This window comes from Microtus pennsylvanicus, chromosome 1 (genome assembly GCF_037038515.1).
Source record: "Microtus pennsylvanicus isolate mMicPen1 chromosome 1, mMicPen1.hap1, whole genome shotgun sequence".
Classification (NCBI taxonomy): Eukaryota; Metazoa; Chordata; class Mammalia; order Rodentia; family Cricetidae; genus Microtus; species Microtus pennsylvanicus.
The window spans coordinates 192,993,517-193,008,746 of NC_134579.1; the positions used below are offsets into that span (position 1 = coordinate 192,993,517).

At 43.4% G+C, this 15,230-nt stretch overlaps 1 protein-coding gene across 1 annotated transcript; it reads right to left on the reverse strand.

Annotated features, from left to right (window-relative positions):
- Positions 1-1,479: 1,479 nt before the first annotated feature.
- On the reverse strand, positions 1,480-14,255 carry Il22ra2 (interleukin 22 receptor subunit alpha 2). The gene is made up of 5 exons (XM_075959283.1): positions 14,156-14,255; positions 11,749-11,884; positions 9,475-9,653; positions 4,499-4,668; positions 1,480-3,376 (listed from the first exon to the last, which is right to left on the reverse strand). Exons 1-5 carry the CDS (start codon positions 14,214-14,216, stop codon positions 3,227-3,229), a joined length of 696 nt encoding a protein of 231 aa, XP_075815398.1. The 5' UTR covers positions 14,217-14,255; the 3' UTR covers positions 1,480-3,226.
- Between the last annotated feature and the right edge of the window lie 975 nt (positions 14,256-15,230).

Below are 15,230 nucleotides of genomic sequence, written 5' to 3' on the forward strand. Positions count from 1 at the left end.
TGGAGAGACAGACAGACAGAGACACAGAGACAGACAGACAGAGACAGAAATGAAGAGACACAAAGATAGAGACAGAGAGGCAGAGACAACATGCAAGAAACTATTTGACCAAGCCCTGAGGACATTATACATGAGATCCGTAAAAGTTTGTTTGCTAACACTGCCCTGGCCATGTCTCAGGATGCCAAAAATCATTTCTGGTATAAATTTAGAATATTAAGAAATCAACAGACTTGAGTTGGGCTTGTTTTCTTGTGCCTGCAATATCGGTCCTTGGGAGATGGAGGAAAGAGGATCATAAATTTGAGGCCAACCTAGGTTTTTATAGAGCAAGACCTTCTCTCAGTTTAAAAATAAAAGACATTTTGCTCCTGAAGATGATAGTCACAGAGAAAAAGAGAGCTCTTGGTCTTCGGTGTCGTAATTACACAGCCTGTGACCTCTGGAGACCACCACACACCCTGGACTCACTGTTCTAATGAGTGGAAATGAAAATGTGCTTGTATTTAGAGCCAAGAAGACTGAAATTTGAACCAAGTGGTAGAGTGAGCTGAGAATTTGCTGGAAATACAAACCCTTGATTGGAATCATTTCTGGAAAGCTCTGACCAGAATAAACACAAACACTCCTGTAGGGCAATGGACCAAAGATTACTTTGGCAAGTGTAGTACACAGCCTATACCACCTCCTTTGTGTCATCTCATTCATGGATATTGTGATTGAAAAGGACAGAAATTCAAGCCCAGTTAAAGCAGGAAGAAGAAGGAATTTATTTGTCCACTTAGAACCCTAAGTTTTGAAGTAGGGTTGGTTCTCAAATCAGCTGGATTATATTATCAAAGATCCTCTCTCCCCCATCTGCCCTGATGTCCTTGGGAACTTCCTTCTCTTCTGGGCTTTCTCCTTCTGCTGGGACCTTTGCCTTTGGAAGCTTCAGGCTCATCTGATGCCACAGTATGTGATTCCAGTGGTGACAACAGACCCTGTCCTACACTCCCAATATTAATGGCTGGAAAGAACCCTGACTGTCCTACTCAAGACAAGTCCCACCAGGTGATTACCCTGTGTGTATGCTAGGGATGGAAGTGTGGGATGGTCCCTCTGAGAAGATGACAAACAGGGATAGGGAAACAGAGGGAACACGTGAGCTAGACTTTGGGGGTGCCATGCAGGAGTCCTGGGCTTCCTGCTAAGACACAGGATGTGCATGAAAGAAGGGCAAATGTCTAAACCAATCAAATAGTCCATTTCAGGATTATCAGCCTCGGGTACAATATGATTTCAGATGCCGGACAGAAGGCATGTTTGCACCAAATACGTATTTTCATATTTTCAGTTGTACAATAATGATGGCGGGACATGCTCAATGAGTGCCTGAGGCTCACTCACAGGGCTCCTTTGTAGCTGTAGCTCCTGGAAACCCAAGATGACTAAGCAGGATTTCATCACACAGACTAACACCAAATAGCAAGGACGACGTCAATGTGCAAAGTCAGATTTATTGAAGTAATACGGCAATATGTTCTTAACATAATCATGTTATGTGAAAATTGCAATGTTTCTCAAAGCATTTCTCACTTGCATAAGCATAGCTGTGCTCAGGTATGAAGACAATCCCAAAGCAAAGCAAAATCAAAACCAAACTCTATGTTATCTGACAACATCCATGTGCCAACCATTGCTTTTCGTGCTGTGAGGCTCTAGATGACCGAGTTCACAGCCTAAATGCTGCCACCACACTGCACGCGCCTGAGCCCCACTGATGGTGCCCTTCTCAAGTCATCGCCCTTCCCCAGGTACAAAAGCACAAAAAAGGTACTAAGACACGAAGAGAAATAAAAATTGAATAGTTCAAAAATAGGAGTAAAAAAAAAACAATGTTTTCTGATCACACACAACAGCAGGGCCAGTGCTCCAGATGCTGCTTTACACATTTCTCCCACAGTCTGAAGGACCTGTGGCCGTTCATCATGGACAATAATTTTGGGAGTGAGATTCTGGAGCATCTTTCATGAAGATCACAGATGTTTTCTCATGCATGTCTCCTCGCTAGTAGATAACTTAAGTTCAAGGAGCTGCAGAAAGATTTAAACCAGGGGAAGCTGGCCAGTTTCTGAGCCTTAGGGCACCTGATCTTTGCTCAGGAGAGGCAGTAGAGTTTACAGGGGTTTGATTTTCATTATAATCCCTGAAACAATGTAAGCTTCCCCTGTGTGCCTTTAGCTTCAAACCAGGTTTCCTCCATGGACTTCAATTGTCTTCAATCAAGCTGTCATTCTAATAGAAAGAGATCCCTTTGTCTGAATGGCTGAGTTATCAGTGTGGCCTATGTTCTTCTTCTGTCTTTGTTGCTGATAAAGACATGCTTCATTTAGACAATACAGGTAAATTCTAAGGCAATATTAAAAACAAAACCAGAAAGGGTAATCTTACTAAGATTAAGTGTTAAGTGAAGAGAGATTGTATTATGGAGATTTCCTTCAATATTTATATGCTATTGTTGAAAAATCTTAATCTAGAGATTAATTCAGAGCCACGAGAGGCTATTTTGAAAGCATTGGTCACTAAGTAAAAATATCTCGTAAGAAATAAAACTATGAAAATATATTCATGTAAAATAGAAATGTACAGAAACATAGTCATTCATATAAAATACTAAATCAGTGTATCTGTGGTAAAGCAAAAAATTATTGAAGCAGGATTGTCTGTTTATAATGCATTAAAAATTATTACTATATTTTATTAAATGCCTGTTATTTCTTGATTCTTATTTTGCGGTTTTAACAGAAAAAAAGATTATTGTTAGGATTGCTATATTCAGAAATAAACTTCTGTGTTTTATAGAAAATCTTTATCTTACTATCCTATTTTATTGAGGCAGGGTCTCACTATGTAGCCCTGGTTAGCCTGTAACTCTCTAAGGAGACCAGGTTGGCCCCTAGTCAGAGATCTGCCTATCTCTGCCTCTCCTATGCTGGAATTAAAGACACAAGCTATCACGGCTCTCTAATCTCTTTCTCTTCTTTAAATTCTAATCTTTGAATCAGTTCAAATTTACCTTGTAACTAAAACAGAAAAGAAAGTATTGACAAAGAAACCCTTGAAAGGTGTGTGTGGGCATTGCGCTAAGAAAACAGAAACAGAAGTCAGCAAGCTGTTGCAGGCACAAGCCATCCCATCTTCAATACGTGTTTGGTTTCGGCACTGCACAGCGCCTCAGACCAGCTCATGGAATCTGCACACATCTTCGCTCACTTCTCGGGCTTTTTCTGCCTAACATGGGCCGATATATTTCCGCCACTATGCAGTAACCGGAGCGAGGAGTCAGGCCTTCAATTTGAACAGTTCTCTGAGTTCCTTCATAGGCCTTTTGCTCCTACACAGGAGAGAAACCAGAGAGTGAATGGTTTCCAGTGAGGTACCGATTTGCTTCTTCTTTGTTAAAATCAGTGATTTGTCTGTGATCGCTGGAGATCTTCAGGTAAAGCCTCCTTCCCCAAAGCCCTGGGCCATGACTGGAGAAAGCCACTTGTTAAGCGGTCAAGCCGCATGACTTCTCCTTGAAGGCGAAGGATGGTTGGAGCCATGGCCAGAGTCTCATTTTCAAGTATATGAGTTCTGAGTCAGGAAATGGCCTGGACTTGCAGGGGTTACTGCGCAGGCAAACTTGGTCAAAGAGGGGGAGGGAGTGCAGGGGGGAGGGAAGAAGAGAGAGAGAGAGAGAGACAAAGAGGGAATCTGCAGACTCAGCTCCCGTTTTACTTCTCTGATTCTTAGAAAGCCTGGCAGCACCTGTTTCCTGTTTCTGACTGTCATGGATGGCTTCTTGTGTCCTCCTGAACTAGCCCTCTTCTTCTGTAGTTGAATCAGTTTGAGTGTGTTTTTTTCCCCTTCCAACTAAATAAGCCCTGACTTAGATGGATACAAAAAAGGGCATCTGTTCATCATAGAACCTAGATAAAGGTGCTGATGGTGGGCGTTCTATTACAAACCACCACAGCAAGACTGCTAAACAAGGGTGGGGGTGGGGAGGGGAGGGACTGGCAGGAGAAGAGGGAGGAAAACTGTGACTGGGATGTAAAATCAATCAATCAATCAATCAATCAATCGATCGATCAATCAATCAATACCCCCAAAGAGACTACCCAACGAAACTGCAATTCAAAGGCTACTGAAATAAAGAGGGAGTAGAAAGCTAACAAAATAACATTAGCAACAGAAAAATGAATGAAATATTTACATTAACTTTTCGCTATGCAAGGAAGTCTAAGGAGGGAAGCTGACTATCTGAAAGGTTGCATGCACTACACACAGGAAGGCATGCACATAGAAATTCTGATGCGGATAGAGGCACTCACTCAGCTTCTCAGGGAAGATGAAAGAATAAAAAGACAGGGAAAGATCTGGAGACATAACATCAAAAAGACAGGCCGTGGGATAGAGTCAAAATGCTCGTTAAGCAAACGAAAGACCCAGACATCTAGTCATCTGAACTCACCTTTTCTACCAAATTGTCAATTAAGAAAACTCGGTATACCAAGTTATAGTAATTTTCCGTAGATGTATTGTTTCCCTTTCGGTTTCTGTACGGCAGCTCTGGGGCACGGAGGAGCACCAGCAAAGATCCGTTAACTGGGACCGTAGTCACGGCGGGAGGGTCCAGCTTTGCTGGAGAAAAAAAATCAGCAGTGTTGATAAAGCATTCTAAACATCGAACTGCTACAAATTGGCACTATGCACCACGCCAAATCACTGCTGTGTTCTGAAGTGTGTCAAAAATCATTACGAAGATAGTTTTCCTTCCATTTGTAAGAGACTGAATTTCAGTCTCTTTCAATATTGAGAGAATGTCTGCCAATCATTTTGTCAACACTATGATTTCGTCAGAAAACTTAAGTATAAAAGTTATGTAGAGGGGGGGCTTAGAACAAGAAAGATATGTTTATACTTTTTCTCCTAGAATTTTGATTCTGTATCTGCTAAATTTTCTTACTCTGTTTGCCATGCATCTTAGCGTCTTTTATTTTTTTATTTCTTCTTCAAAATAGCTTATTTGACTGTTTTTTTTTCAGACCTGTTTCTAGTCTGTGAGTTTCTTCTTCAGCTGTAGCTGACCTGAGCTTGAATCCACAATTTTTGTCTCAGAAATTTTTATATTTTGTAAGTTGACTGTGTTATCATTTTTTTCTTTTCAAACTTCTAAGTGTTTGGAAGAGCTCAGTTTTTAATATACACCCTCCCACCCTGGCTTCTTAATTTTGGACCAAAAGTAAACTGAGTTTTCAGTCATCTAGAATTTTTATCTGACTGCTTGCAGAGAAAGGAGTTTCCCTGGGTTGACATTTCACCCATCCAAGAGCCACAGGGTTCAGTCTTGCTTGTGCAGTTCATGCTCCGAATCCTCCTGAGCAGAGAGCCCTCAGCATCATGTGCGGATGTGGAGAACAGTCCTGTTTAGTGTCGGGGGACATTATGATAAGTGTTTCACTCTTCCTAGACAAGAATTTAACATTATTATCACGTTTAGCATCTCCAAACACCCTTTCTCTAGTGTGGCTCTGTATTTACAAAATGCTATTGTGCATTTTTTCCTCCCTGGAACATTTATACATGTTTGTCCCTTGAGGCCCAGGTAATATTTACAGAAATAGCCTCATAATCCGGAGCATCCAGGGCCTAGTTTTTTTTTAACATCTCAATTCACCATCTTAGATTCTTATTGTTTAATTCTATTGCTAATTTTAAAGACCAGTGTTCTTAACCTTTTGTGGAAGGGGGTACAGACTTAGAAATTTCTGCTGACTTGATTAAGGTTCTCTGGCAACTCTCCTGTTTTTGTTGTGCAGGGATAGAAAACAGGTACTTCTATGTTCTACATAAGCTAGGTCCCCAGCCCTGACACTCCTGTCCTGGAAACATTGTCTCCCTGTGGTGCTTGTGAACACACCGGATTGTTAATCTCCCTGTCTCATTGGGTATTTGTTACAAATCTTCTAAAATTCTTCCTGCTGGGTCATCTTTTGGTGAAATACCCTAATGTCTAGTCTCACAAAACAGTGCCTGTCTTTCAATAAACTTTTCCTATCCAAATTTATCGATGTCCATTACAGGATATGCAAATGACTCACAGATGTGTGTCTTTCACAGAAGTCATCCTTAGCTTTGAGGACTGGATCTGTGTAGACATTGTGTGGGGGTGGGTCCAGGCATCTTAAATTCAATGTGGTAAAAACTAAACTCATATTCGTGATTACCCAATATGCCACAAAGCTGCTCTTTTCTCATGAAATTGCATCCCAAAATAATCTCTGGTCTATGTTGCTGTACCAGAGATAGACACAGAGGCCATCTTTGATGCGTTCTCCCTCTCCAGTATATCCAACCGCTCACCCTGTTCATCCATCCAATGTTAGACTTTTGACAGTCCTTCTCATGAGCCTAATGCAGGCCACAGCTTGTTTCCTGTAGCCTGTTACCATAACCTAGCCTACCGCTTCCCTTTCCTGCATTCTGTATGTGTTCTTTATGTCTCTCCACCAACATAGTCAAACTGATCTTTACAAAACACAAGCCTGACAACGCGGTCTCCTGGGCAGTCTGATGACGGGATCAAAATTACATCTTGTGAAACTTGGGACCCTGCTTGGTGCTATAGTGCTTGCTTTGCTATTTCCTTTTCTGGAGGAAGCCATAACTCCTTAAAAGAAAAGCTCCCTTGACTTGCTCCCTTTCCACGCTGCCCCTCGGCATGCCTTGCTTCACTGCACCAACCGCTTTTTGGTCCCTAACATTGGTTCTGCTTCCTCCTGTAAGGGGGCTTTTGCAAATGCTGTTCCCTCTGCCTAGGATGCTCTCCCCCTCCTTCTGTTTGTTTAACACCTATTCATCTTGAGATCGGCTCAAGTGTTTTTTCCCAGAACCACTTCTCCAAACACCCCTGGCCAGGTCCCTTCTTGGCTAAGATCTCATAGAGCTCATTTTGTTTCTACAGCATCCATCATGGGTACCATTTTGTGGGTATGCTATTGCGTTCATATGAGTCTTCCCTACCAAACAGAAAACTCCGGGAAAAGACTTGTCTGCTTGCTCTGCTTGCCATATTCCCTCTGGACCAGACAAATGTGCAGTAAGTACCTTGTAGATAGTTGCTGTGTGAAAAGGGAGATGTCAGGTTTAAAGGAAACTCCATTTCCCCAAATATCAAAAGGCAAAAGGAACAAATACTATCTCTGTCGCCTATCAGTATGCCAAGGCTCATGCTGGCCTCAGGCCCCTCGGTATCACAAGTGCCTGTTATCCATTTTGTCATGCATAACTTTGCGTTGTGCCCTTCCTGTCTTCCTCCACCCCCTCTCGGCTCTCATCTCTCTCTCCTCTCCTCTCTGTTCTCTAGTCTCTTCTCTCTTCCTCCTTCCCTCCCTCCCTCCCTTCTTTCCTCCCTCCCCTTCCCTTCTTACCTCCTCCCTTCCTCCCTCCTCTACCTTCCTGCATCTCCCATGGCCAGGTCTAGTTTGCTGGCCATGTTTGGTCCACTACTCTCTCCTCACCTGCTCTGAACTCTTCTAGATGCCTCTGGTTGTTCTTTCTCTCATATCTACAATAAAAGCTTTCCCCTTAACAACATCCTGGAGGAGTTGCATTGTCAGTTTATAGAAGAGGCGAGATGATTTTTCATATGGCTATAGCCTATATCCAAAACATATATATATATATATATATATATATATATATATATATATATATATATATATATAATTCCAAAGAATCGTGGTAACGTGTAATTGAAGTCTTACCTGGCACCGGATGGCACTTAAGGTAACAATTTTCCTTATTAACTGATTTGTTTCTAGACAGACCTCAGGAGTCGGAGCTCCGTGAGCTGTGACAGAATGCTTCTCAGAGCTGGCCTTGGGAGTGCCAATGCATACAGGTGGCTCATTAACTGTCACACCAGGGTCTAGGAACATACTGTCCTCAGATCCTGAAAACCTGTTTTTCAACACAGGATGTTTGAACCGCCTCAGGAGTTGGGGGAGAAGAGGGCTAGGAGAGAGTGAAGAGTCAGAGGAGGAGGTGGGACTCCTCCCAAGGGCTTCAGGTAGCTCAGCTGAACTGTTTTAGATGCTGGGTGTCTCTTCTACTTGGGAAGCTACAAAAGAACCCTCCACACGCAAGGCTTTTTCTCTGTGAGGAGGAGGACTATAGAAATAACCTAAACCCTTGTTAACTAGGTGATACCATCCCTATCTAAGCAGGACAGCCAAAAGTCTCCACTGCTCTGAGCCGGTGTCTTGGGCTGTTCTTATCTGATGGGTCAGACGTTGATAAATACTTGAACTTGATCTGATTTCTAACCTTAAATATAACAAATGACCCACACGTCCCCTAAATGGTGCAAACCAGCTCAATCGTGCAGCTTCCTCCTTTACCTCAGAGAATTATTCATGGACTGACTTGAGTTTCAAGTCGTGCCCAGAAAAGATGCTAAAGAGTACAGGTGGGTTTGTTAATTTCTTTTGTTCATCTCCCAAGTAAAAAGCTCAAGATGATCAATAAATAAATAAATAAAGCAACCTTTCTCCTGAGTTCCATTGCATCTAGCATTTTGAACCTAAGTCACTAAGTTTAAGTCTAAGTGGACATTGTATCACTCAGAGGAGGTAGATAGATGAGTCCCAAGCTCTTCAGTCCAGGGGAGCCAAACCATCACTACAGATGTTAACCAGAAGGAAGTTCAGGTCTTGGGATATGTTCTCACAAATACTGCTAGCATGGTTGGCAAATGTCTTCCCGTCTTACAGTATTTGTACTTAGAACTAAGAACATTTATATGGGGCTGAAGAGATGACTCAGCAGTTAAGAGCACTGGCTGCTCTTCCAAAGGACCAGAGTTCTATTCCCAACAACTGCATGTGGCTCACAACCATCTATAGTGGGATCTGAGGCCCTCTTCTGGCATAAAATTGTACAAGCAGATAGAGCATTTATATGTAAAATAAATCTTTTTTTTTAAATTACAAATGTGGCAGGTGCTGGTGTCACAGGCCTTTAATCCCAGCACTCGAGGGCAGAGGCAGGTGGATCTCTGTGAGTTTGTGACCAGTCTGTTCCCCAGAGCAAGTTCCAGGACAGCCAGGACTGTTTGACAGAGAAACCCTGTGTTTTTACACGGACTGTAAATAAGAGGGACAGGATCTGTGAAGTGAGGAAGCGTTGGGATAAAGAGAGAAATGATTGTTGTTTCTGAGTGTTTGGGGGTTAATAGATGGAAAGGTTTCTGTGTAAGCAGGGTGCTGGAGCTTTGAAACTCTGACCCAGATTTCCAGGGTTATCAAACAGGTTATAAACACAAGTGCCTAGTGTAGGCCTGAGGATTCCATCAGGATGACAGTATGGGTCTCAGCAGAGCACAGGACCTGGCCAAGCACCCAGAGGTTGTTAAAAGGCAGAAAGGAAATGGCAAGCGAAACTCACTTTCCCACCACGGGGTGAAGCGGGGTGTCATGCTCCAGGCAGAGTAGCTCCCAGCCCGGGCTGTCATCACCCTTCCATAGTACGGCTCATACAGGTCTAAGGTTTCATTGGTCAGGTCACAGAAGAGCGCTGTGGTCCCCCAGCAGTCCGTTTTATTCTTCCATTGTCTCTGCCCATACCTACAGAAGGGAAATCACAAACGTGAGTTTCTTCTCTCCCTCCTGAGGATGCCAGTTTTTTCTAGTGTGTTGCTCTTTCTACAGATTGAATTTTTAGGCTATCTTCAAGAATCTATAAAAGTCCTTTCATGTCAGCCAGGGCATTGGCTTGCTGAACGCTAATTTGAACTTTGAAGCCTTCTGTGTTACTAACACAAGGGCTTATTTCCTTTGGTGTGCAGCGGTGTGCTTCTTCTGGTATGTGGACCGGCTTCCGTTTTCAGTACTCCGTCCACATTCTTCCCACTTCTGAAGCCTCAACCACTGCCGCATGCCTTCTCTGGGAATGCTTACCGAATGAACACACATAGCCCAGCTCTTGACAATTGAGTTGCTCTGAGGGTTCCTTAGAAAGCTTTGGACCTGGGAGAAAGAACGCTGCAAAAACAGGGTGAAGCAAAAGGCCAACCTGAGCCCACAGGGCGGCGTGACAACCAAACCTTCCTGCTGCTCACAAGAGAGAGAGGAAGACCACGGAGTGTGGCAAGCAGGAGGCTGAGGAGGAAGGGCTCTGGTTGAAGGACCGACTTTGTCCTTCCATGTAGTGAGCAATATTGCTGCTCCCTATCCTCTACACTCCACATAATTCCAGTAGCTTCATGGTGTCAGGATGAAGACAGAAGCAGCAACACAAACACGGCGCCATTGGATGAGCTTGGATCATCGTTTAGTGACGACCCATTGTCATTGCCACAGGAGCGCATCTGCTGTGACTGAGTTTTCCTGTTTCCTTTATGATAAGATTTTGTGTGTGTTCTATTCAAAATAGTTCGGGTGTGAATTAACTATAAGCCATGCAAACAAATGAAAGTTTTCAAAATTAGACATGTGTCTTGTGCTGTTGAAAATACGATAGGAACAGGAATCACCCCTCCGAGGTCTGAATTTTATGTAAACTTAAAGAATTACAGATTAAAGTTTCGTGGGGCCTCAGGTTGAATCTTAGCTTCATGGTGGAACAGTTTCAAATCCTCTTATTTCTTTGGCTACATTCAGGCTCATTTTGGACCTGTTTGTACTGTGTGCAGGGGACATGTGAATAGAGCACCGGTCCCTATTTCCCACCGACGCAACTACGGCCGCAAACTTCTCTAGCTGGGTCCAAACATTGTTTGGAAACAGAGAAGCTTTTACTGAAAATATTGCTTCATTTTACGGAGGGAAATTAAAAAAACAACCTGGAATATTGTTTTTTAAAATTAATTCAGAGGAAAATCTGAGCAAGGAGCTCTCCTCCCAGGCCACTCCAACTAAAGGGACCTGGATGGATTTATGGATTAAGAGGCATTATTCTGGCTCGTATCTACACCTGATTTCCTGGACTTTTTACTACAGACCATGAAAGCTAAGCTGCAATTGCTCTTGCCTTTTACTTAGCCAAGTTTCCAAACTATTCAGGAGGAGGAGAATCTCAAAACCCCTATGGAATGTGTAGGTTGGATACTTGTCACCCTCCAATCAGGAGCAACTATTTCTCAGCCTTGACAAAGGAAAGGAGTTGATTACATCTGAGTTTTGGCATTGAACCGGCAAAGCAAGCACGAAGATCCGACAAAGAGGAACATGCTGCTGCGTGTCCTAGTGTGTGTGCATGCTCACAGAAATCATTAATACTTACAGAGAATCTGGTAGACCGTAAACCTACCCAAAGACAAATTTACCAATTAATAATATCTTTTACATACTCCCATGTCTGCCTCAAGCTCAACCACCAGTAGCTTTGTCTTAATTGAGTGTTTGCTCTGGGCCGAGCGAGTGGCTGCCAACATCCATTTGACAACTTGAAGAGCCATCATGTGCTGTAAATGCCTGACGCCTAAGGACTCCTATCCCGAGCTCCCTGGAGCTGACTTACCTGTCTTAAAGACTGCACACATTATCATACCTTTGTGTCCCCGAACAACCTTCTGTCCCTACCTCCGCTTCTTCTAAACCCTCCTGTTTGGAACTCCTCAAAAAGCCAAATAAAGCAAAATCCAAAGGTGTTCAGACCCTCACACTCCATTGCAATCTAAAGCGTATCCCCTGGTAGCCCCTGCCAACTGAATCCACTTACATTTTGTATTGCACAAAGTAGACGCTGCCGTTGCTGGTGAGGAAGCTCCCTGGCTGCCATCGCAAAACGTTGTGGAAATTTCTGGACTGAAACTGGACGTTCCGAGGCTTCAGAGATCCATGGGCCGGCTGAGTTTCTAAAGTGACAAGAAGAACAGCGGTGGGCAAGGCTGTGACGACTGCTGCTCTGAGAGGCAGAAGGTTTTCATGAAATCTCTGCATCAGGAGGCCCCGGGGAGTCACTCGAAGGGAAGGCAGTGGTGGCAGGGTCAAAAATCAATATTTTTGACTTCTCAGTATAATGGTGAGAAGCCCCTCCCTTCTCCAGTTCTAGTGCATGAACTCAGGGCAAGTTCTCTGCTCCTGCGCTACACCTTTAGTCTAAGGTAAAATTGCAGAATGATGTCTTTCGTACTAGAAAAAAAGTTAATGATATCACCACCACCACCCTTCAGCACTCCCCAATGGGTAAAGAAAGTAAAACTCATGAAAAGAATAGAGAGCATAAACTCTAGTTTATGCCCAATTAGCAATGGGATGTAATGACTGCGAAAAAACAAACAAAAACCCATTGCCTGTCTACTTGCTATAAGTACCTACGTAGAGTTGTTCGGGTCCACTGGCCCACACTCAAGACCGTGGACTCTGGTGAGGGTGTGAAGTCATAGGCAGGAGAGGGCAAGACTTTGCTTGACAGGATTCTTGCATTTCCTTCTTCAAATCACATGACATGGGTGACCTAGCTTTACCTGCATTTAATCTTACAGAGGCTGGGGATCAATAACAAAATGTATTTCAGGGTTCAAAGTTTCCGACAAAGGAGAAAGGCTGTTTTCCTTGGATATTTCTTCTTACCCACTGAATGCTGTCATGGTGTTGACATTGCCAATTTTTTGTGTATATGTTTTGAAGGTCTCCTGCAATGCATGAATGTTGGTATGGACTTGGAAGATGTCTATTCCCATGCCTTATTTTGTGCGCCCAGATCACTACCTGCCTAATCCTAGTTAGTACATGACAGGCACAATTTCTTGAAGACCCACCCAGAGTTGACTTGCTAACCTGTAGATGGCTGGCTCCTTGCTCTGTCTCTTATGTCTTTGGACTCACCTTGGATTCTTCTAACAACTTCACTGTCCTTGCTGTTCTCAGTGACAGCTCACAGTGCACAAAGCACCAAGGGGCTTTTTCATCATCTGCTCATTGTACTTGCCCAACTCCTCCTTGATAAAGATACCGTCTGAGTCTTCCTCGTCTGGTCTAGAGACCCAGTCTTGGAGAAGTGAAGGGATCTGCCCAGGCTCAGGCGTTAAAGCTGATTTTGTACCCAGGCTGACTCTATAGCCTGCTTCTTACTACTGAAAACTGAAAATAAAGTTCCGGGCAAGAGGAGCTGGTGGTGGAGGCAGAGTAATGCAATAATTATAAGCCTTTGCCTCCTTCAATTCCTTCCTTCTTGACTCTTATTAGTGAACATATAGAAGTATCCATCAGAAGCTGTGATCATTCTTTTCAAAGTATCCACGGACAACTGCATAAGAGATACTATTACTGCTGCCTTAGCAGGTGTGGATACAGGCTCAGCAAAGTTACACATCACGCCATGCCCCGGGTTACAGGTGCGGTACAGTAGGGAAGCAGGGTCATTTTACCAGCCCTTGAATTCCTGCTAAGTGTGTCCTTGCTACCAAGGACAAGAGGAATAGCCTACTCTAGTTCCCTTATTTCTGTCAGATAGGACTGGGGTCGCTTTAATGCAGAGTCATAGAACAACTCCATAATTGTGGACGCTTACCTAAGCCACTTACCTAAGTCCCATCTACCGACTCGGGACTCTGGGGGCCTTTCTGAGAGGTTTGTCTTGATAAAACATTCTTGAAGAATTCTCTGTAGGCACCATTTGTTTGTGGCCTCTGTTCTGTGGGGGAGGCTGCTTTAAATACTCAGCCTTTACACTAACTCTAAGGCTCCCCAGTAACCTATGAATCTTCATTCCACAGACAAGAAAAGCCTCGAATAGGGTGTTAGGTAAAATACCTGTTTTTCTAGGTAACAAATGGCAGGTGAAATCTAGGTTCTGTCTATGTGGTTTAGGGTCTTGGGTCTTGTGCTCTCAATCACTTGATATTAGGATGAAGGGAAGGGGGAAGGGGGGGAGAGAGAAAGAGAGAGAGAGAGAGAGAGAGAGAGAGAGAGAGAGGTTGAGACTATGATCTGTTTTCTACCATGAAAGTGGTCCCTCTGCCATGAACTCAGGTACCCGCTATTCATTCAGGATGCAGAGAGCAACTGTCTCCTGGGACCATTTAGTGACCTTACAGAGTCCAGAAAACCATTCAAGCCATTCCTAAACTTTTCTTGATCAGACTCAAAACCAGCCAGTTAAAAGAAAGTAGTAAAGTACTTACCTATTCCAATGGTCAGGAGGGACTTGATGAGGAAGCCTACAAAGTAAAGCTTCAGCATCATGGTTGCAAGTGTGCCTGTCTGGAGACCAGTGTTCCTTTCAGTGAGGAGACAGCTGAGAAGAGGGAACTGTAAAAATCCACACATGGACCGTCACTTCCGTGGGCTCAACCAATGGCAAATGTTTCCTTAAAAGAAATTTATTTTGTTACATTATTTTTCTTACACTAAAAATTAGGAATCTCTTAACACATATTTACATATATAAGTATACACACACATATGTATCTGTTCTGACTATGTGACTTAGGGTTTTGTGTCTTGTTGCCTATAATCGCTTGATGACACTGAGAGAGAGAGAGAGATTGAATCTCTGAACTGTTCATATATACACACACAGCTGAATGTTTATCTGGCAGTTTGATAGCAAATCCTGAGGACAGGGTGGGACAGGAATTATACAAGGTGAGTTGAATGAATCTTGAGGGAATTTGGCTCTAAGAGGCCGGATGTGTTTGAGGGACCAGGAGGACTTCAAAATAATGTGCTTGGCAATTGTAGCAGCCTCAGTCCCTGGCAGCTGTTCAAAGGGTTGTAGGCAGTGCTTTTTGGATAGCTTCTCTCCCTGATATTTATGCCTAAGGCCCCTTGGCACTCCTAACTCTCCTGAGAGCTCCCTGCTATACTGTTAACTTTTTCTTCTCCAAGGTGGCCTTGAACCCCTTTCAATAGATACCCCTCCTTTCCCAATTCCACCCCACAGTTTCCAGCAATTAATCTCAAGGAAGATCTTCAAAGTTGCCATAGTAAACGATGACGGAAGAGGGTAACTGTGGAGGGCCATCAGTCTGAGCTGCATCAAATCCGGTTCACAGCTCCGTGAAGTCAGATTGAACCAACTCATGGGCTCTTTGTCAGAGCTCCATTACATTGCTTTACCAACAAATTCCCCCTGTGCTTTTGGAGGCACTAAACATTATGCATATAAGCACAGTGAAGTCATGGGGATTTTGTTTCTTTGTTTTGCTTTTTTATGCTTTGAAGAGGCTCTTGAGGTCAAAAGAGGAAACACACTCT